Raw genomic sequence first — 27,579 nt, forward strand, 5'->3', positions numbered from 1 at the left:
TTAAATCAAACCCCACGGTGCTCTGTTCACTGCGCTGTTCACCCCATCATCTTCATCTGTCTCTACAGTAAATGTCCCAGTCAGTAGACTGATCTTCAATTAAAATGTTTTTAATGTCTGAAAAAAATATAGAGATTTTTTTTTTTTTACAGTTTCACTTTTTGGAAAGATCTTTAGAGACAAACTAAGTCTACAGAGAGAGAGAGAGAGATAAAATAATAATGCAGTAAACATAAAATACATGAACCACAAACTTCAAGTTCTCTGGCATGTTGTGAGACAAAGACAAACAAAATATATGGTTGCCTATATTTTGTATACATTTGTACATGCACATCTATGAAGAACATTCTACAATGACTCTGATAACTGAGAACATAATGTGAAGTGTTAGAAACTGCAATTTCTACTATATATATATATATATATATATATATATATAATTTATTATAATAACGTTTTAAAATAAATTAATTATCTACTGGTATTGTTTAATTAAATTATTTGCTCATAAAAATATCAGATTTATGTATGAATTTATTTTTTTTAGTGTTTGGGTTGGTATATTTGTAAAAGTAATGCATTACAATATTACAATATTGCTTTACTCCCTAAAAAAAGTAACTAAGTGCATTACATTACTTTTGTGTTACATTTTCTCATCTGGTCTGGGCTTTCTTAATTTGTTTTTAATATAAAAATTTCATTCAGCAATGAAACAAAAATAAAGAAAAACAAATGTCATGTTTCTGAAACACGTTGATTTTTACAAAGTTCATCGGTCTGAAAAGCTAGGTGTGCTGTGATTGGCCAGCTATCCAGTGCGTTGTGATTGGCCAAATACCTGAAGCATGTGACGAAAATGTTACATCCCTTAGGCCCTGTCCCAAATTGAACACTTCATGTGCACTTGCATCTTACGGACTTACAATGGCCGCTGCGTGCGCGTGTCCATTAAGTCCACGAGATCGTAAAATGTTGAAGTTTACTTCACTTAGGAACATTAATTTACGGCTCTAATTCACGGACAAGTGTGACATTATATAAGTGTCCCATTTGTCATTTTAGCATTCAGAAGGGTGCTCGCGAGCGCCCCCTTTGTGGCCGTTATGCACCCTCAATCTGCACTTCTGCCGACAGTCTAAGCGGCATCACGTCACGAAAGTGCGGACTCAGAGGAAGACCGCGAGGGTTTAGGGTGCCATTTGGGACAGGGCCTTACTATACTGTGATGTCGTGTGTCCCAGAGCGCAGAGACAAAAACATTAAAACCCATTATAAACTAGGCAATTTTTGCATCCATTGGGGACATAATTACGGATTATAATAACAATACCAGTGGTTCTCAATTCCAGTTATTGCACCCTGCAGCTCAGCATGTTTTGCATGTCTCTCTTTGTTAACACACCTGATTCAGATAATCAGCTTGTTAGAAGTTAGCTCCGTGCATGAACTGTGTTCTGATTGACCAGTTCCCAGTTGCTCCCTGGGTGCTGGATATAGCTGCCCACTGCTCCGGGTGTGTGTTCACGGTGTGTTCACTTCTCACTGCTGTGTGTGTGCACTTGGATGGGTTAAATGCAGAGCACCAATTCCGAGTATGGGTTACCATACTTGGCAAATGTCACGACTTTCACTTTTTTTTTTTTTTAACACTGTTCATTGCTCCCTACTCCCTGAGCAGGGGAAATCTGTTGAAGATTAGTTCACTTCGGAACATTCATCCATAGATTTGCGCTGCGCAAGGTCTTCACACTCGGACAAGTGTGACATTATATACCTCTGTAAATAAATACAATTTAAATTCACGTCTCGCACACTTTAATGCACTTTGAATGGAACATATATGTTGCTTCGAACTGGAATCATGGCAACTGGAATTTCCTGTGATGTCCACTTCGCAGGGCACTTACGTTCGAATAGAATAAATGTCTGAAACGATAAGAGAAACATACAAAATGTGAAGAGCAGGGATGCGTGAGGACTGGAATTGAGAACCGCTGACTTATACTGTCTTTTTACTAAATATTTAAACTGAGCATTGTTTTTTCACCATATGTTTGACTGACTGTATTTTATTATGATCAAGAACAGGCTGCATTGTCAAGGTAGCAAAGCTTAACTGTGTGTGCGCATGCGGCGTCAGCGCAATCACTGGATTTTTTTTCCTTGAAAAGCCCATAGACTGTATAAAAAAGTAAGTTTTTAAGTTCAAGTGAAGACATTTCTCCCAAAATGTTGGATTTATATTGTCCTTTTCTTACATACCATTACATACCATTCAAAAATTTGGGCTTGGTAAAATTATAAATAAATAAATATGTGTAGATTTTTTATTTATTTTTTCTTTTATATTGTTACTTTTAATTAAAATTTTTGGGCTATATATAATTTTCAACAGTAGAATATGTCGAAATCAAAACAATTCCTTTAAACCTAGATTTTTTTTTCTTTTTTTTTTGTCATCAAAGGCATTAAAACAGTTACATGATTCATCATAATGTACGTCTGAGTAAATACATCTGTGGTACTAATCCCATTACTAAATGGACAAAGATTTTAATGTTGAAAAAAATAAAAAAACAATAATAATAACTATAAAAATAGGCATTTTGCCACTTTGTTACATAATACCTTGAGCCCTGGTTATTTTTTTTATTTTTTTTGCCCCTGGTGTGAATCCACATTGAAAGCAGCTTTGATCAGTTGTCTTATGCAATCTTCAGAGATCCCAGAAGAGCTGATGGGAACTCAGGCGTTGGTAATTCATAGTGTCTGTCGTTCCTCTCCAAACACATGCACATCAAAGCAGCGTGTCTTTTACATGTTCCTACTCTAAAAATGGATTTAACTGGATTGAGCTCCAAAGGACGCTTTTTGATGGTTTTATATATAGTCTCTTACCTTTACAAACCCACCGCTGCTGAAGGGAGCTGCAAACTCAAGGCCAAATTCAACCTGCAGGGTTATAAGGAAGTGGAGAAGAAGACGGTGGTTATTGGCGGTATGTTTCCCGTTCATCAGCGCCTAACGGACACTGACAGCAACACCACGATCCCTCCAGAGTCCTCAGATTGTGAGGGGTAAGAAGCTATATTTGATATTTATTATTATACAAGCGAAAACTCGCCAGGAACTGCGTAATATTTTTTGAATTGGGCAATAAAGTGTTTCTATCTATCTTATGATGTGTAGCCTACTGTAACAATAGTGCACTCAAACAAAACGTGCATACTTGCTTGTCGTTATTAGAATGATATACTTCTAAAATTAAAAGAGGCTTAATTTCAAATGCTTAATTTGTCTTAATTACTGCATTGCTTGCGTTTTTACTTTGCATCTGCAAAGTTTACAAAATCATTGGTCATGCAAAATTAATCAAACTGTCGTCCAAGGAATAATTACAGCTTGTCCTCCTGAGAGACCACTACTTTTATGTTTTAGATTGTCCTCCTTGGTGAGATCTACTAATCAACCTGCCTGGAGACATCTAGTGGTGACAGCTGGTATTACATGCCGTGGTATAAATAGATTTAGATTCTAGAAATAAGAGCAACATCAACAAGATTGTTGAGTACAATCTGGCGAGATATATAAAAGCAAATGAATTAAATTGTAACTTGAATTAAACATAAACATTTCCCTCATGCAACCCAAGTGAACAAATTGAAATAAACACAGGCTAGCACTATTAGTGAGTTATGTCTGTGAGACCCTATCAAATTCTAACATGTGAATTCCCACTCAGCTTTAACTTCCGTACTTTCCGCTGGGCTCAGACCATGCTGTTTGCCCTGAATGAGATCAACGACAGAACTGACATCTTACCTGAAACTGAGCTGGGTTACGTCATCTATGACTCCTGCTTCACCATTTCCAAAGCCGTCGAGGGAACGCTCACCTTCCTGACAGGCCAGGACGAGGCAGTGCCCAACTACCGCTGCGGGGATGGACCCCCTCTCTCTGCTCTGGTGGGGGCTGGAGGCTCTGATCTGTCCATAGCCACAGCCAGGATACTCGGACTCTACTATTTCCCACAAGTACCTTTTCAACTACCACTGTATTTGAGGCAATGGATCTATTACTAGATCTATTACTTATATATTACTATAAAAGAAAGCCATGACTTGAATATATTTTTACATAAAGTACAAAATGTCAAGGGTATACAGTTGTGATATCTTAAGAGAAGAGCATCATTCAATTTAGGAAATCCTTGAAAAGAAAAACTCACTTAGTTATAATAGACATAATCTTTTGTTGTTATTGGTTGAAAAAAATATTATTATTGTTTAAATTAATTATATTTAAATAAATTAAGGAATTAATCGTGGTGTAACAAACAAGTGGAAGCATGTGAAATGGCATTTTGGTAAATTGGTAAAAAGTGGTTATTTTTTTTTTATGTATGTATATTTCTGTCTATATTTATGTATGTATGTCTTTATGTGTGCAATACCATTCAAACGTTTGGGATAAGTTTTTTTTTTTTTTTAAATGAATACTTTTATTAAACATGGATGCATTAAATCAAACAAAAGTGACAGTAAAGCCACTGTTTCAAATTTCAAATAAATGCTGTTTTCTATTCATTAGAGTATAATGAAAAAACAAATGTATCAATTTTCACAAAATAGTATAATTGTGGAATATTTTTACTATTTAAAATAACTTCTTTCTATTTGAATACTGTATATTTTAAAATGTAATTTATTCCTAACTATTCTAAATATATCAAAAGTGATGATAAAGACATTCATAATGTTACAAAACTACAAAAGATTTCTATTTCAGACAAGTGCCTTAATTCTGAACTTTATATTCATCAAAGAAACCTGAAAAATATCTACTCTTTTTTTCAACATAATAATAATAATAATAATAATAATAATAATAATAAATGTTTTCTGAGCAGCAAATCAGAATATTAGAATGATTTCTGAAGGATCATGTGACTGGAGTAATGATGCTAAAAAAATCAGCTTTGAAATCACAGGAATAAATGACATTTTAAAATGTATTCAAATAGAAATCAATTATTTTAAATAGTAAAAATATTACAAATCTTACTGTTTTTGCTGTACTTTGGAACAAATAAATGCAGGCTTGATGAACTGAAGGGACTCATTCAGTCACTTTCAAAAAATTACTGCTATTTACTTGATGGTTATACCACATGACATTTTTAGAACCATTCATTTAAAACTTTTCTTGAGTATTTCTAAGAACTTGGCACATGTTTTAAACAAGATTTTTTAAGACTTGTAAGATTTTCCATTGACTTAGGTTCAATTTATTCCATCTTTTAATTACTATTTGATTATATCAGAAATCCATCAACAAATACATCTCTGAGCATTTAAACTGCGCTGAATTTGTTTTCCCGCTCCCCTAGATGAGCTACGCATCCTCATGCTCAGTTCTCGAAAGCAGGTTTCAGTACCCCACCTTCCTCCGCACCATCCCTAGTGATGAGCACCAGTCTGTGGCCATGGCCAAACTAGTGCTTCATTTTGGCTGGACCTGGGTGGGTACCATCGCGGCTGAAGATGATTACGGGAAATACGGCATCAAGAGGTTTAAGGAGGTGGTGGAGGAGGCGGGAGTTTGCATATCCTTCTCCGAAACCCTCCCAAAGATCAGGAACCCGGAAGCCATCGAGCGTATTGTGCAGACAGTGCTGGATTCCACAGCTAAGATCATCGTGGTGTTCTCCTCCGACGTGGATCTGAGCCCCCTAGTGGGGGAACTGCTGCGCAACAACGTCACCAACCGCACCTGGATCGCAAGTGAGGCCTGGGTCACGTCAGCCGCCATCTCCCGCCACTCTGACATACTGCCTGTCCTGGGAGGTACAATAGGGTTTGCGGTCAAGCGTGCAGATATACCTGGCCTGAAAGAGCATCTGCTTAGCGTTAGTCCATACAATGACACTCTGACAGAAGAGTTTTGGGGAATAGTCTTCAACTGTACTATGAATTATAAGCAGGTATTGAGAGGCATAAGGAGATGCACTGGAGAAGAGATGCTGGAGAAGTTAAATAATACCTTCACCGATGTGTCGCAGTTGAGGATTACATATAACGTGTATAAGGCTGTATATGCTGTGGCACATGCCCTCCATAACCTAGAGGACTGTAAACCCGGCAGTGGCCCATTTGAGAATGAGACATGTGCTGACATTACAAAATTTGAGCCTTGGCAGGTACAACACACACTGACAGTTTTAAATTTTTTTAAATTTTTTGTCGTCTCATTTGTAACTATTATGTGTTTTCCTTTTAGCTGATGTACTACTTGAAAAATCTCCGATACACTGTTCCTCACACCGGAGAGGAGATATACTTCAATAATGGCGACGTTGATGGCTTTTATGAACTCTTAAATTGGCAGAGTGATTCGGAAGGAGGGATTACATATACCAACATTGGTTACTACAACAGCACAGCACCCCCTGAGGAGAGGTTGATCATCAATAATGGCTCCATTATATGGAACAATGATATTCTGGAGGTGAAGAATGTTATGTTAAGTGATCTGTGTAGTTTAGTATGGTCATAAAATAGAGCATATATATTAACAATAAGGCTGTCAATCAATTATAATATTTATTAGTTAAAATATTCAATAAAAGCTGTCAGTTCAAACATTTATTATTAATATATATTGAATAAATATGCAATATCCATCTATTCATAACAGCATTTAATGTTTTCTATCTCTTTTGTATTGTATATATATATATTTATATATATATATATTAGGGGTTGCACGACTACTGATTTCTGCTAGTCGATTTCTTATTTAAAAAATACTCGAGTTACTCGACTACTCGTGGTTCATGCTACTGTAAATGAAAAGACATGAAATAGTTCTTATCAATAAACGCTTATTAATTCATAGCCTATTGCAACAATTACATATGTAAATTGTCAAAACTTTATAATTATGACATTACATATTTACATTTTCATGTAGCAGTCAGTATTTGTATCTGTATTTGTAACTGTAACAGTCACAAACTTATTCGTATCATCGTATCATCTGCATTCGGATAAAACTGGGTAGAACGTCGTACAGTTACTTGATAAGACCATTATTGACTATCTTTTTTTTCAAAGTTATCACTGAACAAGTATGCCATGTTAAACTAAAATAATTATTAATTTCTAAAAATATATTTATCATGCAAGCAGAAAGATGTCAAGATAAACGTTTAGGGATCATTTGAACAGGACTGAATTAATTCAATGTGCACATTTTCATTACGCAGAACTCTTTTTTTTTTTACTTCACTAAACAAATGTGCGTGGGCCACACAAACCAGCAAAAGATAAAGATGCAAACATGTAGGCCAGGTAGAAAATGTATCTGTATCTAAGTTGATTATTAGCCTACTCTTGAGAGAGAACTGGTTTGGTTTTTGAGAGACTGAGATGCGCAACGCGGCTGTTTGATTGGTGAGCGCGCTGTGCTTATTCCATTCATTCGTATCATATCATAGCCTAAAGTTTAAATCATTGCCTTTCAAATATATACAAATAATAGAATGTGTATGATGTATTATTTTATAGGTGATATTACTCTTGCCAAGCTCTGATTTCTGAGAGATTCACAGAGAGGCAACAGCAATGCGGTGTTTGATTTGCTCTCTTTTCATTTATAAAGTTTACACTTATTCACTTCACACTCTATTGCATGACTTTAGTTCTGTGTATAATATTGCGCTGATCCCCTGGCTCAACTGTTATCTAGCAAACACCAGACTGTTCCAGCCTCAGCCGAATGTTCAGGCAGAATTAATCCTTGTCCGTTATTTGTTTTTGAAGCCATTATCCATGCCATTCCGAATAAGGTATTCGGCTTCGGGCACACCCCTAATTATTACATTACATATTTTTATTTTACATGCAACATAGGCCTAGATAAAGTCATAGAAAGTAACAGCTACACGTAATATTGTAATCCTAAAATTCACGTCGCAGTTGCAAACTCTGTGCATGCATTATGGTTAATGGATGCTAGAGTAGTCGATTATTTCTGACAGCGCCGACTAGTGGTTGAAGTAGTCGATCATTCGACTAGTCTATGCAACCCTTATTTATATATATATATATATATATATATATATATATACACATACATATGTATATAAATGTATATATATATATATATATGTATATATGTGTATATATATATGTATATATATGTCTATATATATGTATATATATATATGTATATATATATATATATATATATATATATATATATATACAGTACAGGTCAAAATTTTGGAAACATTTCTATTTTTAAATGTGTAATGTAAGAAGTTTCTTCTGCTCATCAAGCCTGCATTTATTTGATCAAAAGTACAGAAAAAAATTTAATATTGTGATATACTATTACAATTTAAAATAATTGTTTTTAAATTTATTATACTTTAAATTATCATTTATTTATGTGATGCAAAGCTGAATTTTTAGGATCATTATCACATGATCCTTTATAAATCATTCTAATATGATGATTCATTATCAAAGTTGGAAACAGTTCTGCAGCTTAATATTCTTTCAGAACATGTGATACTTTTTTAGGATACTTTGATGAATAAAAAGTAAAAAAAAAAAAAAATAAATAAAAAAGAAGCTATGTTTTTAAAATATAAATATTTTGTAATAACAATACTGGTCAGTAATTTGGGGTCAGTAATATTTTTTTCTTTCTTTTTTAAAATAAAATCAATACTTTTATTCAGCAAGGATGTGTTAAATTGATAAAAAGTGATAGTAAAGAAAATATATTATTAGAATATATATTATTAGAATTTTTTTTTTATTTTGAATAAATGCAGTTCTTTTTAACCTTTTATTCATCAAATATATTAGACAGCAGAACTGTTTCCAACACTCATAATAAATCAGAATATTAGAATGATTTCTAAATGATCATGTGATAGACTGGATGTTACATGTGACACTGAAGGCTGGAGTAATGATGATGAAAATTCAGTTTTGCATCACAGGAATAAATTATTTTTTTAAAGTATATTCAAATAGAAAACTATTATTTTAAGTTGTAATAATATTTCACAATATTACTGTTTTTTCTGTATTTTTGATCAAATAAATGCAGGCTTGATGAGCAGAAGAAACTTCTTTCAAAAACATTAAAAACAGTAATGTTTCCAAACTTTTGACCTGTACTGTATATGTATATAACATTTAAAATATATATTTAATACGTATTTCATATCTATCTACATTTCTTTATTTAATAAATATTTAATAAGTATTACATGTTGTAATATATATATATATATATATATATATATATATATATATATATATATATATATATACAGTATCTATCTATCTATCTATCTATCTATCTATCTATCTATCTATCTATCTATCTATCTATCTATCTACCTGTCTGTGTATACACATACACACACACACACACACACACACACACACACACACACACACACACACACACACACACACACACACATTACAGCATTTTATATTTAAAGGTGCTGTATGTAAGTTTTTGACTCTACTAAAGCATAAAAATACCATATGTTTGCAGAAATTTAAGAAACATGCTAAGTTAACATACTTGTTTATCTGAAAAACAATGCTACAGTCAGTTATTCTCCTTTGAAAATGTGCATTCCGGGCGGAATGTCCCTCTGTTTTGGTTTGTGAAGCCAGTTTACCCAATTGTATTTTGGCACCCCGGGTTGCCAGTTGGTTGAAAACACAGCATATTTAATTTCATTCATTGTCAAGTGTGCTCATTCCTGTTGGTGTCATCAATCTGGCAACCTGCTTGTGCATCAAGTCTGAGGAGGAGGGGGCGGGTGGAAGGGTGAAATATACAATTTTTTTGTATTTTGAATTTGGTATGTAGTTCATTGTTCAATCCTACATACAGCACCTTTAATATATATTTGATACATAGTTTAGATTTAATAGTTGTATAATATATATTAAAAAAATATTTAATATCTATCTATCTATCTAAAGGTATATACTTTATAAATATTTCATGACTATCTATCAATTACATTATTTAATATATTATATAAAGAGAAAGTGAGAGAATACGGAATTTAATATTTTATATTTAATAAATGTTTGACAAATATCTTTGTTGATTAAACATTAAATATTTAATCTATTCTTAATATTCAATATACAGTACATTTGATAAATATTTCATATCTATTTATCGATTGCATATAATTTATATTATATTAATATATTGGGTAAAATAGTTTGTCGTTATTGTATGTGGAATCTTATAGATGAAAAACTGAAGAACAAAAAATATTGTGTTTCCCTACTGTATTAGTATATGTTTAACAAATATCTATATGTTGATTAAAACATTAAATATTTAATCTACTCTTAATAGTTAATATGTATTTGATAAATATTTCATATATATTTATCGAGTACATTTAATTTAGTTTATATTAAATGTACTCGATAAACATGATCACTTTAGTAAAAGTAAACTTTTAGTAAAATAGTTTGTCGTTATTGCATGTGGGAATCTTATAGATGAAAAACTGACAAAAAAAATGTTGTTTCTCTACTGTACTGTCTGTGTTACAGACACCACGATCTGTGTGCAGTGAACGATGCCAGCCCGGCACCAGAATGGGTATTCGGCAAGGAGAACCAGTCTGCTGCTTTGACTGCATCCCCTGCGCAGATGGCGAGATCTCTAACACAACAGGTCATGGGAAAAATGACATTTTTTTTAATTGGTTATTTTTAACTGACCATTTAGTCAATTTTAACAACTCACACACTTCCAACAGATGCACGAGGCTGTATCCAGTGCGATGAAGACTACTGGTCCAATGCCAATCACGATACGTGTGTGCCAAAGACCATTGAATTCCTGGACTTCACTGAACCTCTTGGGATCACACTGATCGCCATTGCTGCTTTTGGGGCTTTAGCAACTATTGTAGTTGCAATTATCTTATTGATGCACCTTAACACACCTTTGGTGAATGTCAACGACCCACTGCTAAGCTTCTCCCTGCTGCTGGGTTTAGTGATAACCTTCCTGTGCTCCATTGCCTTCCTTGGTGAGCCTCAGATATGGTCGTGCATGACCAGCCAGGTGGCCTTGGCTGTAGGCTTTGCTCTGGTCCTCTCCTCACTAATGGGCAAATCTGCTCTGCTCATGCTGAGAGCCAGAGCTGTAAAAGCTGTCAAAGCTGCTATGAAGGCAGCCAAAGCAGCAGCAGCAGCTAATGAGCAGAGTCCTGACACTGCCGTCATCGCTCCAGCTATTCCTCAGAAGAATGATATAGACCCCATACATCCCAGGCACCAGAGAGCAATAATGATAGTGTGCACCCTGATCCAAGCGGTGGGTTGCACCGTGTGGCTGATTCTGATGCCTCCACACCCTGTGAAGAACACAGCCGCCCAGAACATCAAGATAATCCTGGAGTGTGACCCTGGAAACATCATCTTCATCTGCTCCATCTTTGCTTATGACATTCTTTTGGCTGTGCTGACTTTCGCTTTTGCTTTTGTGGCACGTAAGTTGGAAGACCACTTCAACGAGGGCAAGAGCGTGACCTTCGGCATGCTGGTGTTTTTCATCGTTTGGATCTCCTTCGTGCCTGCCTACCTGAGCACACGGGGGAAATTCATGGTGGCGGTGCAAATCTTCGCCATCTTGGCTTCCAGCTTCGGTCTGCTTGCATGCGTCTTCATCCCCAAGTGCTATGTGCTGCTTATCAAACCAGAGAGGAACAAAGAGGAACTGATGATACCCCGAGCCAAATCACGTGACACTGCCGCCAGCGGAAGCTCTGCATCGCTCTCCACCACCAGCAGCTCCGCTAACGCTAATGGAACCACCATATCAACTGTGTCTCTAGATGACTGAAGCCAGTCTATAAAAACTATCTACTGCGTCACTGTGAATGTAGAAGTCTTATTATATTGGACTTTGCCATATTTCAAGGATCTTTGATATAAATTTAGCCAGATGTCAGATCTACAACATAATAGGAATAACAGTAAATGGCTTTAAGGGGGTCGTATCATAATTTTTTACTAATTTTTCCCCCATGATGTCTACTTATAATAACTTTTTTTTTCTTAATTTATCATGATTGTAATCATAGTTTTTATGACCATATTTCATAATCTATTAACCCCAGCAGTGTCTTTTTTTTTTTTTTTTTTTGCTGTTTTACCTTTAAAACTTGCATGTAAACTCTTTGTGAAATTAAGTACATTGCTTGAATCACTTTTAAAGGTGCCATAGAATGCAAAAATCATTTTTATAAGGTGTTTGAACACAGTTGTGTGGCTGCAGTGTGTGAAAACAACCATCCTATAATGGTAAAAATCCACCCACTCATTGTTTTATAAATTCTAATAAATCATAATCAGTCTCTTCACACTAGCAGTTCCAGATTTCTCACTACTATGATGTCATAGTCGGGGAAAGTCCCGCCCATTTGCAATGCTCTCTGCCCTATTAGCATATACACAGCCCTGAGTGAGAAACAGCAGTCCGCCATTACTGTTTTCTTGCTGTAGCTGCTGGAGATACAATGTCAGCGTCAAAGAGCCATTAAAAGTGTCATGTGTTGGGATGCACCAACGAACATAGGAGTCTTCATAGACCGCTGAGGTGGTTAAATTTAATTTTCAAAGGAAATGTCCCAGAAAAAAAATGGAAAAGTCCTATACGTTTGTGCTAACATTATACGCCGGACTGCCTCACAAACGAGGGTCAGTTCAGCTGTCACTTCGTGTGCAAATGTCCAGACTCCAGACAAAGTAAGCATCATGCCTTATATTTTGTTTTCCAAAAGAGCCTCTTGGCTTTCTGTAAGGCTAATGTTGCTAAATCTACCATTGTCTCTGCCTTTTTTCACTAATGCTGCCTTCACATGTTACCAGAATGATCAGTAACACGGTCACCACCATTTAAACTATAATACCGGTATGCCCGCGAGCATGAGCTCTTGAAGCCCTGCACTCGTAAACTTCACATAAACACTCTGGGGACATCACAGAACAATTTAAAATATTGTATCAATGCATTCTATGGCACTTTTAATATCTAAATGTTGTTTCAATGTATTATATGGGAATTTTAGGAATGTTTGTTTATTTTAATTTGTTTTTATTGATGGAATGATAAAATGTTGATGGATCGGATTATACTCATATACATATATATATATATATATATATATATATATATATATATATATATATATATATATATATACATACATACATACATACATATATATATATATATATATATATATATATATATATATCCAAATTAAGACAAAAGGTGCAACACTAATGAATAAATTTCATGCTACATGCATTTATTTAATTTCAAATTATCATGAAACAATTGATTGTTTTCTTTTTTTGTGATTTTATTTTTGGTAGTTTAAACAACAAATACACTATACATCAGAAAAATAGAAACAAATAAGGAGAAGTGAACAAGAAAATGATACAACCCCTTTAAATGAGCAGGAATTTGTGCTCAGGGATGTTTTTAGAGGCAAATTTTAGTCTTAAAAGGATGAAAAATAAAGAGGTAAATGTAATACTGATGTCTGACAGCAGGTGGGAGCATTGAATGTCCATAAACAAATCTCTTTCCAATGGATATGACACAATAAATAAAACTTCTATTTGTTCTCAGTTGTTATATAAAATAATTATTGCAATAGTTTTACTAAAAAACAATGAAGTATATTTTTGTGAAAATTCTGTAAACTATGATGTTAATTTATTTGTGGATTTGAAAATTAATTTTCAAATTTAGATTAAACTGCATGTGTTTTAGACATATGGGAAGCATCATGGATTCATGCACAAACTGCATCTAATGTGAACTGTTTAGAGGTACCCAGTTCTGAACAGGTCTCTACTGAGGCCTTCACTGTGTTGCTCTTAAACAATACTAATAAAAATGTGTATTGCTTTGTCTCTTTGCTTTATCTTATTCATAAAATAAAAGTTACAAGAAACTACCTAAGTCCTGTTTCAACGTGCTTTATTTTTAATATTTAATAATTTGGTGATTAAACCCCCACATACTCTTAACAGTTCCTGCTCTAAAGAACGTCTCGGTTATGTATGGTAACCTTCATTCCCTGTACGAGGGAACGGAGACGTCACGTTGGATGACCGATGAATTGGGATCTCGCTTAGAGAGACCAATCTACTTCGAGAGTAAATTAAACGAGCCAATGCACATTGGCACACGATTATTGCATCCAGCTGTCGCTGAGAATAGGGTGAGTATAAGTAGGCAGCTGGTGCAGTGCATATTCAGGTTTTTCTGTGATCCGGTGACCCGGCCACTCAGCGGTGGTACAGAAGCTATGGCGACGGGACATGACGTCTCTGTTCCCTCCTTCAGGGAACGATGGTTACCATGCGTAACCGAGATGTTCCCTTTCAGTCAGTCACTCTCGATGTCACGTCAGATGACCGATGAATTGGGATCCCTACCAAAGGGCCATAGCTACTGCCCCTTCTATTGCACCCCTACTTTTTGGCGCAGGCCAGTGCTTACCACAAGAAGACCAGCTACTGCTGCTATGGCACTACCCACTTAGTAAGACTGGATAACACTGGAAAAATGTACCCGTACTAATTGGAACAGGAACGTTGCGGAAGCCCCATCCTTCCCGAAGGTGATTTCAGAAGCACTTGCACATATGGACAACCGTTTAGGTGCATATGGAAGATTAGAGGTGATTGTAACCTTCTTGGATAGGAAGGAGTCTGCCGGGGAAACATGGGCTCTGAGGCTATACCGTGGACTGTAGACATATGGGATCCACTTAGGTCTCTTCATATGGAATCCAGCCCTCTACCGGTGCTCACAAATTCATCGAGTGAGGGCCTGGTGCCGGATGCTCTGCCACATCTGGCTGCTGAGGGAACAGAGGAGCTTGACAGGGTCTATGATATGGACTCTCTGGAGCAGTTTTAGCAAGCTGACTTGAAGCCGGGGCCTCTCAGTGCTTTTACCCATTTGAGGTGAGAACACAGGAGGATACCGGCTCCACACAAAGGCTTTAGAATCTAGCGAACGTGTTGGGGGTCGCCCAGCCCGCAGCTCTACAAATATCTCTCAGCGAGGCGCCACGAGCCAGCGCTCAGGAGGATGCAACACTTCTGGCAGAGTGAGCTTGGAACCTGAGCAGGCAGGGCACACCCTGTGCCTGATAAGCCAAGGTGATGGCATCCACTATCCAGTGGGCCATCCTCTACTTAGAGATGGCATTCCCTTCTGCCGGCCTCTGTGACAGACAAAGAGCTGGTCTGAGGTCCTGAAGCTTTGTGTCCTGTCTACATAGCATCTCAATGCCCGGGCAGGACAAAGCAAAGCTAGGGCAGGGTCTGCCTCCTCCAGGAACAGTGCTTGCAGGCTCACCACCTGATCCCTGAAGGGAGTAGTGGGAACCTTGGGCACATAGCTAGGCCGGGGCCTCAGGATTACCTGGAAGCCCAAACTCTAGGCATGAATCGTCAACCAAAAATGTGTGCAGTTCCCCTACCCTCTTGATGGAGGATAATACAAGGCGTAAGCGTGTCTTGTAGATTGTGCGCTTGCTGTAGTGATGGTGTCAACTACCTCTTGGGGTAGGTCACCTAGAACCCTCTGCGACCCATCCAGGGACCAGACATGAAGTATCCAGAAGTCTGGATGCGGGTGCCACAGGGTGCCCCATCTCTGAGTCAGTAGATCCTTCCTCAGAGGAATCTGCCAAGGAAGGGCTGTCACAAGGAGCATCAGTTCCGGGAACCAAGTCTGAGCGGGCCAGTAAGGCGCCACGAGCAGGACCTGCTCCTCATCCTCCCTGGTCTTGCAGGACCACTGGCATACATGCGGTGGGGCAACGAGGTGGAACGCAGGAACCTGAAGAGGGGTCTGAGTGTGCAGTGCAACAATTACCTGGTTCCATGGTTTGGCAGAGGGTGCGTGAGTAGGGCCTTTGAGGACGCTCTTGAACTGCCTGCTGATGCCCACTGGTGAGAGAGGAGGATGAGTGTGGTCCGGTGTTGGTCTGTCCACAACTCTCCATGCCCTCTTGGGACCCAGAGACAGAGAAAACCACTCATCTGTCGAGATTTTTGGAAACCAGATTCTCCACTCTGCCCTCCTCTGGGGAAGGGAGAGGAGCATCCTTCTCTCTCTGGGTCACCCGCTCACCGCCAGGTTGACGGGGGCCTGTACGGGCAGGGCAGCCTGCCTATGCCCAGCTCCATGGCGCCGCGTGCTTGAGGCTGCTGTGGATGTGGCATGGGAGCAGAGGGAAGATGCAGGGGGCCGCCATCGGCGATGAGCAGGCTGGGGTGCTGCGGCCTGCAGACGGGTGGAGGCAGCAGCTGCCTGCCGGGCAAAAGGTCGGACTGCCTCGGTCTGCTCCTGTGCAGCCGAGAGCTGCTGGCCCATGTTCTCGACTGCGTCGCCAAAAAGGCCGGTCTGGGACACAGGGACACAGGGAACCAAACTTTGTCAGCGTCCCTCATGTCGACCAGGCACAACCAGAGGTGACGCTCCTGGACCACAAGTGTGGACATTACTTGACCCAGAGAATCGCGGTGACCTTCGTCGCTCGGAGCACGAGATCAGCTGCGGTTCGGAAGTCTTTTAGAGCTTCCTGATTGGGGGGGGGGCTGAAAACCAGCGTGGACCACCCCAAAAAACCAATCGTCCAACCTTGAGGGCTCGGGACATGGTGGGAATCTTCACTCGAGCCCTATCCCTACGGCGGCCCGGGAAAGCATAGCCATTATTTCCAGATCTGATTCAGACATTTTTACAGTCCCGGGGGACAGCAGCGCAGCCAAATCTTCCTTTCCAGAAAGCTCCAGCTCACCCTCCGATGCAGCGATCAATATCCAGTTGTCGGGAGGAGCACCAAAGGATACTGCTGGTATGGTCCTTGTAGAGGGCCCAGCATGTTCCATTGGCAGCTCAACTGGTTGCAGAGTGCAAGAGGAGCGATGGTCCCCTGAGGGGTTGGTTTGCTGGAGGGTTTGCCATCACTGTCACTCTGAGACCACCCGTGCAACTGCCTGAAGTAGCCCCCGCCTGACTGCCACCATGACGAGAACTAGATCGAGGCAGAGGAGCTCCGCCCCTTTGAGGAAACAGAGCTTGGCCCAGGACTCCGAGATGATCATCTTCCCGCAATGAGAACATGACTCATCCATAAATGCCACCTCAGCATTCTAAATGCCCAGGCATGTGAGGCAGCGATCGTGACCATCACCCAGTTCCAGGTAACGACCACATCCAGAAATACCCAGGTGATACGCTTGTCTATAGCAAGACCCACATCGTCTTTACAAAGACATAACGTCGAGTTTGCCACACAAAGTCGTCTTTGAAAAGACGCACCCATGAGTGCTGAAGAGTGCGGAAGGATCTTAGACTTTTGAACCCCACTATATCTTAAAAAAAGACCAAAGTTTGTGCATTCTAAGAATGAACAATATTTACAAGGTATGTGAGACAGTATGAGTGTGCATGGTTCACTTAATGCCACTTGCCACTCTAGATGCCTTGTGGAGTGATGATATTTTTTCTATAATTGGATGTGTAACAACACACCCTCAGTGAGGAATAGCCCAGAGTGCCTGAGGAAGACCTTTGTAGTCTATATGTGTGTGTGCCTGGTAACTGTGGCTGTGGTGTAAACAAAATACTTGAATATGGTCTTGGCAGAAAGGCCAAGTGGCCATTCAACTCTGGACTGACCACTGAAAACACTGAGCACTGATAAACGCAAACCAACTGACCTGTCAAGGTATGATTTTAATAATTCATCAGGTCTTTGTAAACAACTCATTAAAGGGGTGAGATTAATAATGGATCCAATCCAGTGGGAGGTGTTAGGATGCATGTGCTTGCTACTATTTTGGAGGTAGGGATTTGTGTCAAGGATTGCCCTTCAGTTCGTGGTGAATCTGTGGGGTTTCTACTCCAACATGTCAGATTACTGAATACTCTGTGGGCAGAGACAACTTTTGAGACAACTTAAGATATGCATGTTATTATGTTGCTGATGTTCAAAATAATAATAATAATAATAATAAAAAAACAGCTAATCTCAATGACACCTTAGCTTTACTTTGTGATGACTGTTAAAAATAAATTCAATGATCATCTATCAAGCTCAAGTCCCATCAACTGACAGAGTGGGAATGAATCAGAGTTTAAAAAAGCACACCACTCAAAGACACGCTATTTACCAAGCAGATAATCATCATCAACAGATTGTTGGGTGGGCAGTTAAACATAGTAGTTTGTGTTGTTCTATGATGACAGAAACTGCTGAGAGCTTCTGAGAGACCTCTATTAACAGTCTGCTCAAGTGTTGTATATTAAATGTTTTTCAGGTGGGCTAAATATCTAGATAAAATGGAGGCAGAACGAGATATGACAGATGACAGTGACAGATGTCGCAGAAGTTCAAAAGTACCCTACAGGTGAGAAAAAGCCTTTTGATGAATTGTGATCAGACCTAAAAAACAAATTGAATACTGAGTGAACTCTTATATTGTTGATTTAGGACATCCAATCAAGTATTTGATTATGCATTCATTATAACAATATGCATTTCTGAAAGGTTGCCATTTGCTAATTTTTCTGGTGTTTGTGCTGAAAGGTGATATCTGGTCCATTAGATACCTTTTGAGATGTTTTTATTCCACAGAAAGACAGATGGGAGTAGCTAGAGCTGATAATTGCATTCAGACTGCTGTCATGGTAGATTAGTGTTTTAAAAAAAATGTCTGTCTTTGTCCAGCAGGAGGAGCTGCCCAATGATGGTCATTTTCTCATACTCTTCATTCATTGTTGTTGAAGTGATGTGATTTGACAGCTGCATGGCAGTCATTTCACTCCTTCCTCTCTCTTTGAGAGAAACTGACAGAACAAAGACTTTTACATTAACCAGTTACACATCCTATTGAATTACTGAGGCTGTAGAACACAATGACAGCGTTGGAAGAATAAACACGGAAAAGAAAAACTGGTGAAGCGCACATAAAATTTCATGATCTTATTCTATAGCATCAGTTTTTGATTTGCAAGCCAAAAACAGCAAAACTGATTTTTTTCTATTGTAAACTATATATATATATATATATATATATATATATATATATATATATATATATAGCACATGTACTTCTACAAGATGTTCTTTTTAAAGATCACCTGATCTGCACAGCATCTGCTGTGTACAAACATCTGTCAGATGTCTGTAAGATGTCAGTTTTACATACATTCTAAATCATCTTAAAGACTTCTAATAAGCGTCTATTTGACATCTGATAGGGAACATCCTATAGACGTAATGCAGATGAGCAAACACAAAAAAATACATCTTGCACATGTAAATGCAAACGTCAAATAGACATCTCCATGATGTATGTTTTAAAATATGGCCTAATATGCTGAAAATGTCTATGTTAATGTTTCCTTTCTCATTAAATTCAATTATGAATTACACGAATCATGTAGGTGAGTAGCCTAGTTTACATCTTTAGATATTATTGTGTGGTGTTAAACTTTTCTATTATAAAACCTTTTTACAAGTGTTAAAATGTTAGCTACTGTACATCTTACCTTGAACTCTTTCGCTGTTCAAATTGGCTTCAGTAAAGCCTTGATTTGACTGCCAATTCAATTATTTTGACATTAATGATCACTGAAGCAGACCACCTAAAAATGTAACCTGTTAATTGTTATTGATATAATTTTGGCCATTTGACTATTGATGTCAGTCTTTACAAATCAGTGGCATAATTGTATTGAAACATTTGGAGATGGACCAGATGCCCCCAGATTCCCCATATGTGTTTACTTGATGAGGGACCTAATACTGTGAAAGCCTAGTCACAGCCCTTGTAAGTGTACTGTACATCATTTTTTAGAGTGTGATCTTTTACTTTCTGATTTTTTTTAAACATAGGCCTACTTGTGTTTTAACATAGGCTACTGGTTTAGGGTTATGTGTACTCTATGCTGTGGCCTATAACTTTGTAGGTCTGATGTGCTTATTTTAATGTTTACACCTTTTGTTGTGTAGGCCTAGGGTGCCAAACAAGAAATCAGCCAGTTTACAGTATCGCATACCTAGTTTAAAAAGACTGAAATATCACATCATGACATTGTTGTTTTGCTCAGTTAAATCAGCAAAGGTTAAACTGTCTTTCTTACAAATCTATCCATTGGCTTATAATGTTTTGGCAATTGCAGTTATTAATAAAATTACCAGCCAACTGTGAGTAACTGTTTTATTTACAAGCCAAATCCTTGGTGAGTTTTAATTTTGGACCATGCATGAAGGTGAGAAATGGTGCAGAATGAATCTAAAACTGTGTGTGGAAAGAAGTGGAGCCTGTGAACAGCTGTTCTGTCTGGTTAGAATGGCATACTGGAGTAATTAGACACCATATTGTCAGGAAAGCTTTGTTACACAGTAGCTGAGAAGAATCTGTTTACCATTCTAGAATGGACTTTGAGCATTTGTGTACACGGAGAAAGAATCATATTCTTTGTTCCTTTTCTTTCTCCTTCTCGTACCATCTCTGATGCCTCCTCATGTGCACTAATTATGGAAACTACTGTGTTTTTTCTGCTCTGCATATCCACTAGAGATAAAGCTGTTCCCTTGGCTCTTTTAGATAAGAGGCAGTCATCATTCCATTATTTCTCCCCCCTTTCATTTTAATCTCCAGCCTTCACAATTGAAGTAAAATCACTTGGCTGAATGAGAGCCCTTGGGACCAAGACAATTATATTTGAAGCTCTCCTGGCTATGACTCAATATTATTTGGCTTGATGAATTATATCAGAGTAAGTAACCTATTTGACCCCTACTCAGACAGTACAGTGCGAGTATCTGTGTGTTAAAGAAGAGAACACGACCAGTCTTTTCAATGCCAAACAGCAAAAAGCAAGCATTGATCTCAGAGCCAGAGTCCAGGGACAGTGTTCAATAGAACACTTTTCAATCTAGAATATTTTCTGTTTAGCACCACTTAATTCAAACGTAAATCAAGATCTAACAGCAATTCCTCCAACAGTGATTCAGTCTTTATCTTTTTTCTACATTATCATGGCTTAAGTTATTGCTCAGTAATTTATCTTTCATTCCTCCTCTCCCATTATGTGTAGTCCCTTCTATAATTTCCTGTCTCGCTCATTACAATGTTAAAGTGATGTATAGTTTTACTCTGGGGATTAAAACATCTTTTAATATGTGTAAATAGCAGGATATGAAACCATATAGCCATCTGTTCTGTGCAAGGTTGTGCTACATTCAGAATGCAGAACTGTAGCTTTAATTATAATAACTAATCAGACGGAATAGCTAAACTGGCACATTTTTAAAAAATTACAAATTTACCACAAATTTACATGAACTTTGTCTGTAAATTTAGACTAATTAGGCTAATTACAGCAATTACAGCAATGTATACTTGTATGATTTTAGCTCATTGCATTATCAATACATTCCAACTTTGATTTCAATATTTATTTGTCATTAAGATATCTGAAAACATCTGGTGGATATTTAATAGTGCTTTATGGCAAAAATAAGTTTTTGCTGTCTTAATTGTTTTAATTATTTTTTATTTATTTGTAACATTAATATTTTATGAGCAGAAGTAACAGTCTTTAGTTATACTTTTGATCAATTTAATTTGTCCTTGCTGAATAAAAGTATTGTGTGTGTATATATATATATATATATATATATATATATATATATATATATATATGTATATATATATATATATATATATATATATATAAATATTTAAATCAAGGAATAAATAAGAATACCTAATCAGACTGCAGTAATTGTGTATGTTGCAGCAAACTTTAACTTGTGCAAATAAAATCCCTTTTCATCTAACTTCTGTATATCTTTTAACAAAATTAAGTACATTTCTCTTCATTTTATTTATTAAATTAAAATTTTACATTACATTGAAATTCCAAAGCCGGTTTCTAAATCCTCATTCAGACCCATTCCTCTGGAAAACTGAATAATTTTAAGTCACACATCACTTCTATTTGTTTCAAGTTCAACTTTTAATGCCTCAGGAGAAATAACAGATAGATTTTCCAGAATGATGGGTAAAGTGACTGGAGCTTTAATAGATTTTTTTCTTTAGATTTGTCTCTGGGGCCATATACATTTCTAGAGCTGGTGACTGTTTGGTTTTTGTTTGCATGTGTGAGTGTATTTGCGATCTATGTTATGTTTGCTGTCATAGTAACATGCTTTGTGATAGCATTTGAGCAATGGGACAGCAACTGTAACAGAGTCAGCTCTGCAGTACCGGGTGCAGAGGTCGTGACCTATGTTGATGGATGTACACAGACGTAATGGTCACCAGTGGATAAAGGTGGAAAGTAACTAATTACAAATACTTTCGTTACAGTGAGTATAATTAAATTGTGGTACTTTTAGTTTTACTTGAGTAGATATTACATTCGGTTGACAGAAGAATGGAGCTATTGCATGGATGGAGCAAGAACAATGTAAGTGTCTAAAATACATGCACATAGTTCAGTTAAATGGTAAATAGCGTCCTCTTTAACAGTGCAGTTAAACTAAATGTACGAAGCTAAAATAACCTCAACATTTACAACAAAACTGAAATAAGAGAGCATGCATTTTATGTGCATCTGGCTGATAGATCAACCATGATTTATTTGTCAATCAGATGCATTTAAAATCACTTTTTTTCTGTGTGCGTACTTTGGATGTGTGCACATGGGCACATAAACAAGTTAGTCTACGTATGACTGGACAATTTATTCATATCCAAAACAAGATGATATGGACATTATGGAGCACTAAACACTCTCATGCAGTGCATGTTTCATTCTTACTTGAAGCCGGAGGGCGCTCTCACACAGAAAGTCCAAAATGGCCTAGTAGAAGTAATAACTTATGACGTGCAGGAAATCCGTAATATGGACAGAGGTATCCTGCTATTGCTGTAGCTAAAAAAGGTAATTTCAGGTCATTTTGAGGTAATAAATAATATAGTGTATGAATAATGCAATGCTAATTGACATAACATTTAATACAGTATGGAAACTATTCTGCCTTATTATGTGTTTGTTTAAACCAATTCTAAAATTGTCATTAGGAAAATACACAAAAAAATATATAGTACACAAATTATTGGTTATCATCCAGGAGTGTATTTGATTTCTTATCCAATTAAAATACATAAGAAAAAATAAAGCCTGTCAATTAGACAAAAGACAAAAGGTTTTATTTATTTATTTATTTATTTTTTACATTTTTGTCCCCCTCATTTCTGAAAGGATGACTATGCCCCTATGTTTGCAGTACATCCGGTTTGCTTTCATTATTTTACAAAAGCGCAATGTTTTGTTGTTATTGTGAGTGCACATAAATAGAGTCTTTACAGATTCAAAAGATGTATTACTCTTATCTTATCTATGACCAGAAATGACGGAGTATTTAAAGAGCAAGTGACCGCACCGACGCCTCCATCTGTCCTTGAGTGCGCTTCTACACTCCACACAGACACTTCAATAGCGCAATAGTTAGGTTAGCCTAACATTAGATTGGGAGGTCATGTAAAGTTGCTTATACTTACATATTTCAGATGATAAGCCATATTTGTGGTGGATGAATGATAGGTGAGTGTTTTGATGTCCTGCCTGATGTAGGCTACTGTATTACCATAGACTAGCCATTAACGATCTGTCCGTCACAAACTGCATGACTTTGCCTGTGGATTTTTTTTATTTTTCTGTGACTAAGCGACTAAAAACTTTTGGTCGACTAAGTCAAAATTCTGGTTGACTAATGATTAGTCGACTATTAGGGGGCAACCGCACAAAGCAATTGATAAAAAGAATCAATATTTTTTATTTTATGACAACTAGATGATTTCTGACCTTAAAAGCATCCTATTCCAGAATTGGAATAGAATTTGGATTACCAAGCCTACCGAATGTGTCCCTGGAGTCCAGCTTTGTTATTATAACAAACTACACTTTCAATGTGATTTTTAACCATTCAAGTCAAGAAGACTATCGGGCTGTTTTCTCTGCTGCACACACATCCTTGTGTAAGTGTTCTTTGGCCTGTTGATTTAAATCCATAGTATTCAGCTAACAAGAAAATATTTAGCAATAAGAGTTAGAATAAATGTGAATGATATCGAAGATTTATTATTTATTTATTATTATTTTTACCTTATTGGAATCGAAATTAGGAATTGACAAGAATCAGAATCATAAAAATTCAAACGATGCCCAACCTTACCCAGACCCCACATTATTTTTTACCGGCACTTTCAGTTCACACTGTTTTAAACCCTTTCTTTTCTTTTAAACATTTGCCCTTCTTAAAAACAACCACATAATCTTATACGTGAATGTACTTTTCAAAATTAGTTATAAAACAGTTACTCCTGGCTACAGGGATAAGTAGTATGTTTGCTTAACATAGCGTTAAACATGACAATTTATGATACTAATATCATGTTTTGCTCCAAAATCACTATATAACATCAGGCATTTTTTGATTATTTTAATTTTTTGATTGAATATTTATATATATATATATATATATATATGTATATATTCTATACTGTGATACAAGCTATGTCATTTAGCATTGCATTGTAATTGTGTGTTTATTGACTTCCACGTTTTATCAGTCAAAGCTTCTCTATCTGCATGTTATTCAGCTGTAGTGATATCTGATGCATTTGTCCATATAAGGGATTTCCTGGGTCTCACTTGTGAAACAAACATTACAGTACAAGGGTGTTAGGGTTAGGGTTAGGGTTAACCCTGCTCCATAATGCTCACATTGTCTCATTTTGGGTAAAAAATAGAAAAATAATACTGAAGTACTTTGTAATGCAGTAACTTGAGTAGTTTAACTACTTTTTTACTCTTACTCGAGTCATATTATTTTCAGTATTTGTACTTGTACTTAAGTAAATTATTCCTTAATTAGCAATACTTTTACTTAAGTACAGTTTTTTAGTACTCATTCCACCACTACCAGTGGAGGAGGAGATTAGTTACCTTGTCTGAAACGAGTAACCCAAATGGTCATGAACACTTTAACCTCTGTCTTTGCTATAGATTTTCAGCATATTGTTTCACACTCACCCTTAGCGTGAGAGGAGTTAGATATGCTTCATACGTGAATGACGGCGTTCTCATCTTTGTCATTGGGCCAAAGACTGACCTACATGTGCTCCGGTTTCCTCTCCACGGCACATCTAAGGTCCACTCGGAGGGGTTCTGGTTTCTTCAGCTTCTCCTTCTGCTAGCTCTCACTTTCCATCTCGCAAACCACTTTGCCCAAACCAAAACCCCACACGCTTATACTCTTAACCCCAATCATCAGCCAGACCAGATAGACATTACCTGTATCAATTATTAAGCCTTGAGAATAGCACTCATCTTTGGAAATGTGACCCATGAGGCCAGAGCCTGTGGGCTGCAGAGAATATCTGAAAGAGTGGCATTGAGTTACTCTAAAATTCATATTTGATTACCCATTAATTCCTAAGTGATTGTGACTAATCAACATCAGCAAGGTGATACTCAAGCTTATAATGTACGTACAAATCATATTTGCTGTTGTGATCAGCATAGGGGTTTGTGCCAGGCATTTGCTCACATCTCAACTCCAAAAAGTCCCCAGATTTTATTTTTGTTTTCCTGTGTTTTCTGGTATTAGCATTGGCACACCTCTGACAGGAGATTTGATGGACTCAGAGAACATCGATCACTCTTGTTTTGCACCCATTGGCATGTATGCTGGCACATTGCTGAAATTGATTAAGAGAGCCTGTCTTGGGACGTCCTTATCTGTAACCTTCAGGTGAGAGACTTTCAGGTTGCTTTCAAACTCCTCTACTCAAGCGTGAAATAAGGTTCCATACTCCTCTGAAGTACTTGAGAGGAAATTTTAACAAACATTTTTTTTTTTTTTGCTTATAATCAGAAGAAGGATTAATTTTTATGCTGGTTTTGGTGGCAGGGAAAGACAAATTTCTGGGGAAGCAAGCTGAATTATTGCTGAATGATTTCCATATTTATCTCGTTTGGACCCTTGAGGTAAGCATGAATTGATTAGGCAGATTACTTTAAGATTATATTACCTAGTTTTATAAACGACCCAAAGGGCCGTTCTAATTTTTTTTAATTGCTTCAAACTGAGCATTTTAAAACATGCTAATGATCCATTTTATTTTGCAGATGTTCAGGTGTGTGTCTGTGTGAAAGTGAATAGGTTGCAGGTTACAGCAGTCTTAGAGTGTTTTTGATATCATCACAGTACTAAGCAATTGCAATATATCCTAGCAATAAAACCACTGGTCTTTTGACATCAGAAAGACCCTGAAGACTATTCCATATGGTTAAATATAGAAAGTTAACATTTTACCATTTTAATCATCGCTTTAACTTTCTGTTTGTTTGGTGAGTGTAAGCTTCAGTGAGCTTCATCTGAGCACCTGCAGTCACACTAAGAGGAGATTATGAGATATTGTTGGGACCCGCTGGGTGCCGATCCTGTGAAAGTAGAGCCTGTGAAATGGCTTGATGAATGCAATTTTCTGTCCTGTCTGTGTTGACATATGTCCTGTTGAAGCAGGATGTTTTTGTGAGACATAATGAAGCTCTAAACCCAACCCCCCCACAAATCTTCAAAATTTGTAAAATAGTTTATGCCGTACACCATACTTTGTTACTAACTGCTGCTTAAGCAAGTTTATTCTTACTATAGAACATTTTATTATATATTTTTTTATTAAAATAGGGCTCCATAATGATATACACAATAGTTCATAAGTTTGGGGTCGGTAGGATGTTTTTGAAAGAAGTCTCTTATACTTACCAAGGCTGGTTTATTTTATCAAAACTACTGTAAGAACATTAAAATGAAATTGTATTACAATTTAAAATAACTGTTTTCTATTTGAATATACAGACCCTATATATATTTTTTGGGTCTGTAAGACCTCATGTTTTATGCTCATGGTTGCATTTATTTGAACAAAAATACAGTAATAACAGTAATACTGTGAAAAATTATTACAATTTATAATTCTAAGATATATTTTAAATGTAATTTATTTCTGTGATGGCAAAGCTGAAGTTTCAGCAGCAATTAATCCAGTATTCAGTGTCACATGATTCTTCAGAAATCATTCTAATATGCTGATTTGGTGCACAATAAATAAATTATTATTATTATTATTATTATTATTGTTGAAAACAGCTGCTTGATATTTTTGTTCAAACTGATCTTTTTCTGATCTGATCAGGATTACGTATTTGATGAATAAAACACACTTATAATGTCTTTTGTAACATAATTGTATTTTAATCAATTTAATGCAGAACTAAAATTATTTATAGTTTTTTATATATATATATATATATTACCATGGCACTCAGACATTTTTGTCTATATTATTAGTTATATTTGTGAAA

The 27,579-nt window shown here is 36.8% G+C and overlaps 2 protein-coding genes across 2 annotated transcripts in view; both read left to right on the forward strand.

The window, feature by feature from the left end:
* Positions 1-2,738: 2,738 nt before the first annotated feature.
* On the forward strand, positions 2,739-12,396 carry LOC122140420 (vomeronasal type-2 receptor 1). The gene is made up of 6 exons (XM_042743978.1): positions 2,739-3,083; positions 3,749-4,040; positions 5,396-6,205; positions 6,286-6,513; positions 10,626-10,749; positions 10,835-12,396. The coding sequence occupies exons 1-6, from the start codon at positions 2,797-2,799 to the stop codon at positions 11,923-11,925; spliced, it is 2,832 nt and encodes a 943-aa protein (XP_042599912.1). The 5' UTR covers positions 2,739-2,796; the 3' UTR covers positions 11,926-12,396.
* Positions 12,397-17,754: 5,358 nt separating this feature from the next.
* kcnab1a (potassium voltage-gated channel subfamily A regulatory beta subunit 1a) overlaps positions 17,755-27,579 on the forward strand; it is a 144,490-nt gene continuing 134,665 nt past the window's right edge. Inside the window, exons 1-2 of the mRNA XM_042743818.1 lie at positions 17,755-17,854; positions 18,447-18,536. Coding sequence (XP_042599752.1) covers positions 18,469-18,536 — 68 coding nt within the window. The 5' untranslated portion in view covers positions 17,755-17,854; positions 18,447-18,468. The remainder of the gene's footprint in view (positions 17,855-18,446; positions 18,537-27,579) is intronic.

Source organism: Cyprinus carpio, chromosome B18 (genome assembly GCF_018340385.1).
Source record: "Cyprinus carpio isolate SPL01 chromosome B18, ASM1834038v1, whole genome shotgun sequence".
In the NCBI taxonomy this organism is placed as follows: domain Eukaryota; kingdom Metazoa; phylum Chordata; class Actinopteri; order Cypriniformes; family Cyprinidae; genus Cyprinus; species Cyprinus carpio.

Coding starts and splice junctions, on each gene's coding strand:
- LOC122140420 (XM_042743978.1), top strand. CDS start 2,797: ATGCACATCAAAGCAGCGTGTCTTTTACATGTTCCTACTCTAAAAATG. Junction 4,041..5,395: donor GACTCTACTATTTCCCACAA/GTACCTTTTCAA, acceptor CCGCTCCCCTAG/ATGAGCTACGCATCCTCATG. Junction 6,206..6,285: donor CAAAATTTGAGCCTTGGCAG/GTACAACACACA, acceptor TTTTCCTTTTAG/CTGATGTACTACTTGAAAAA.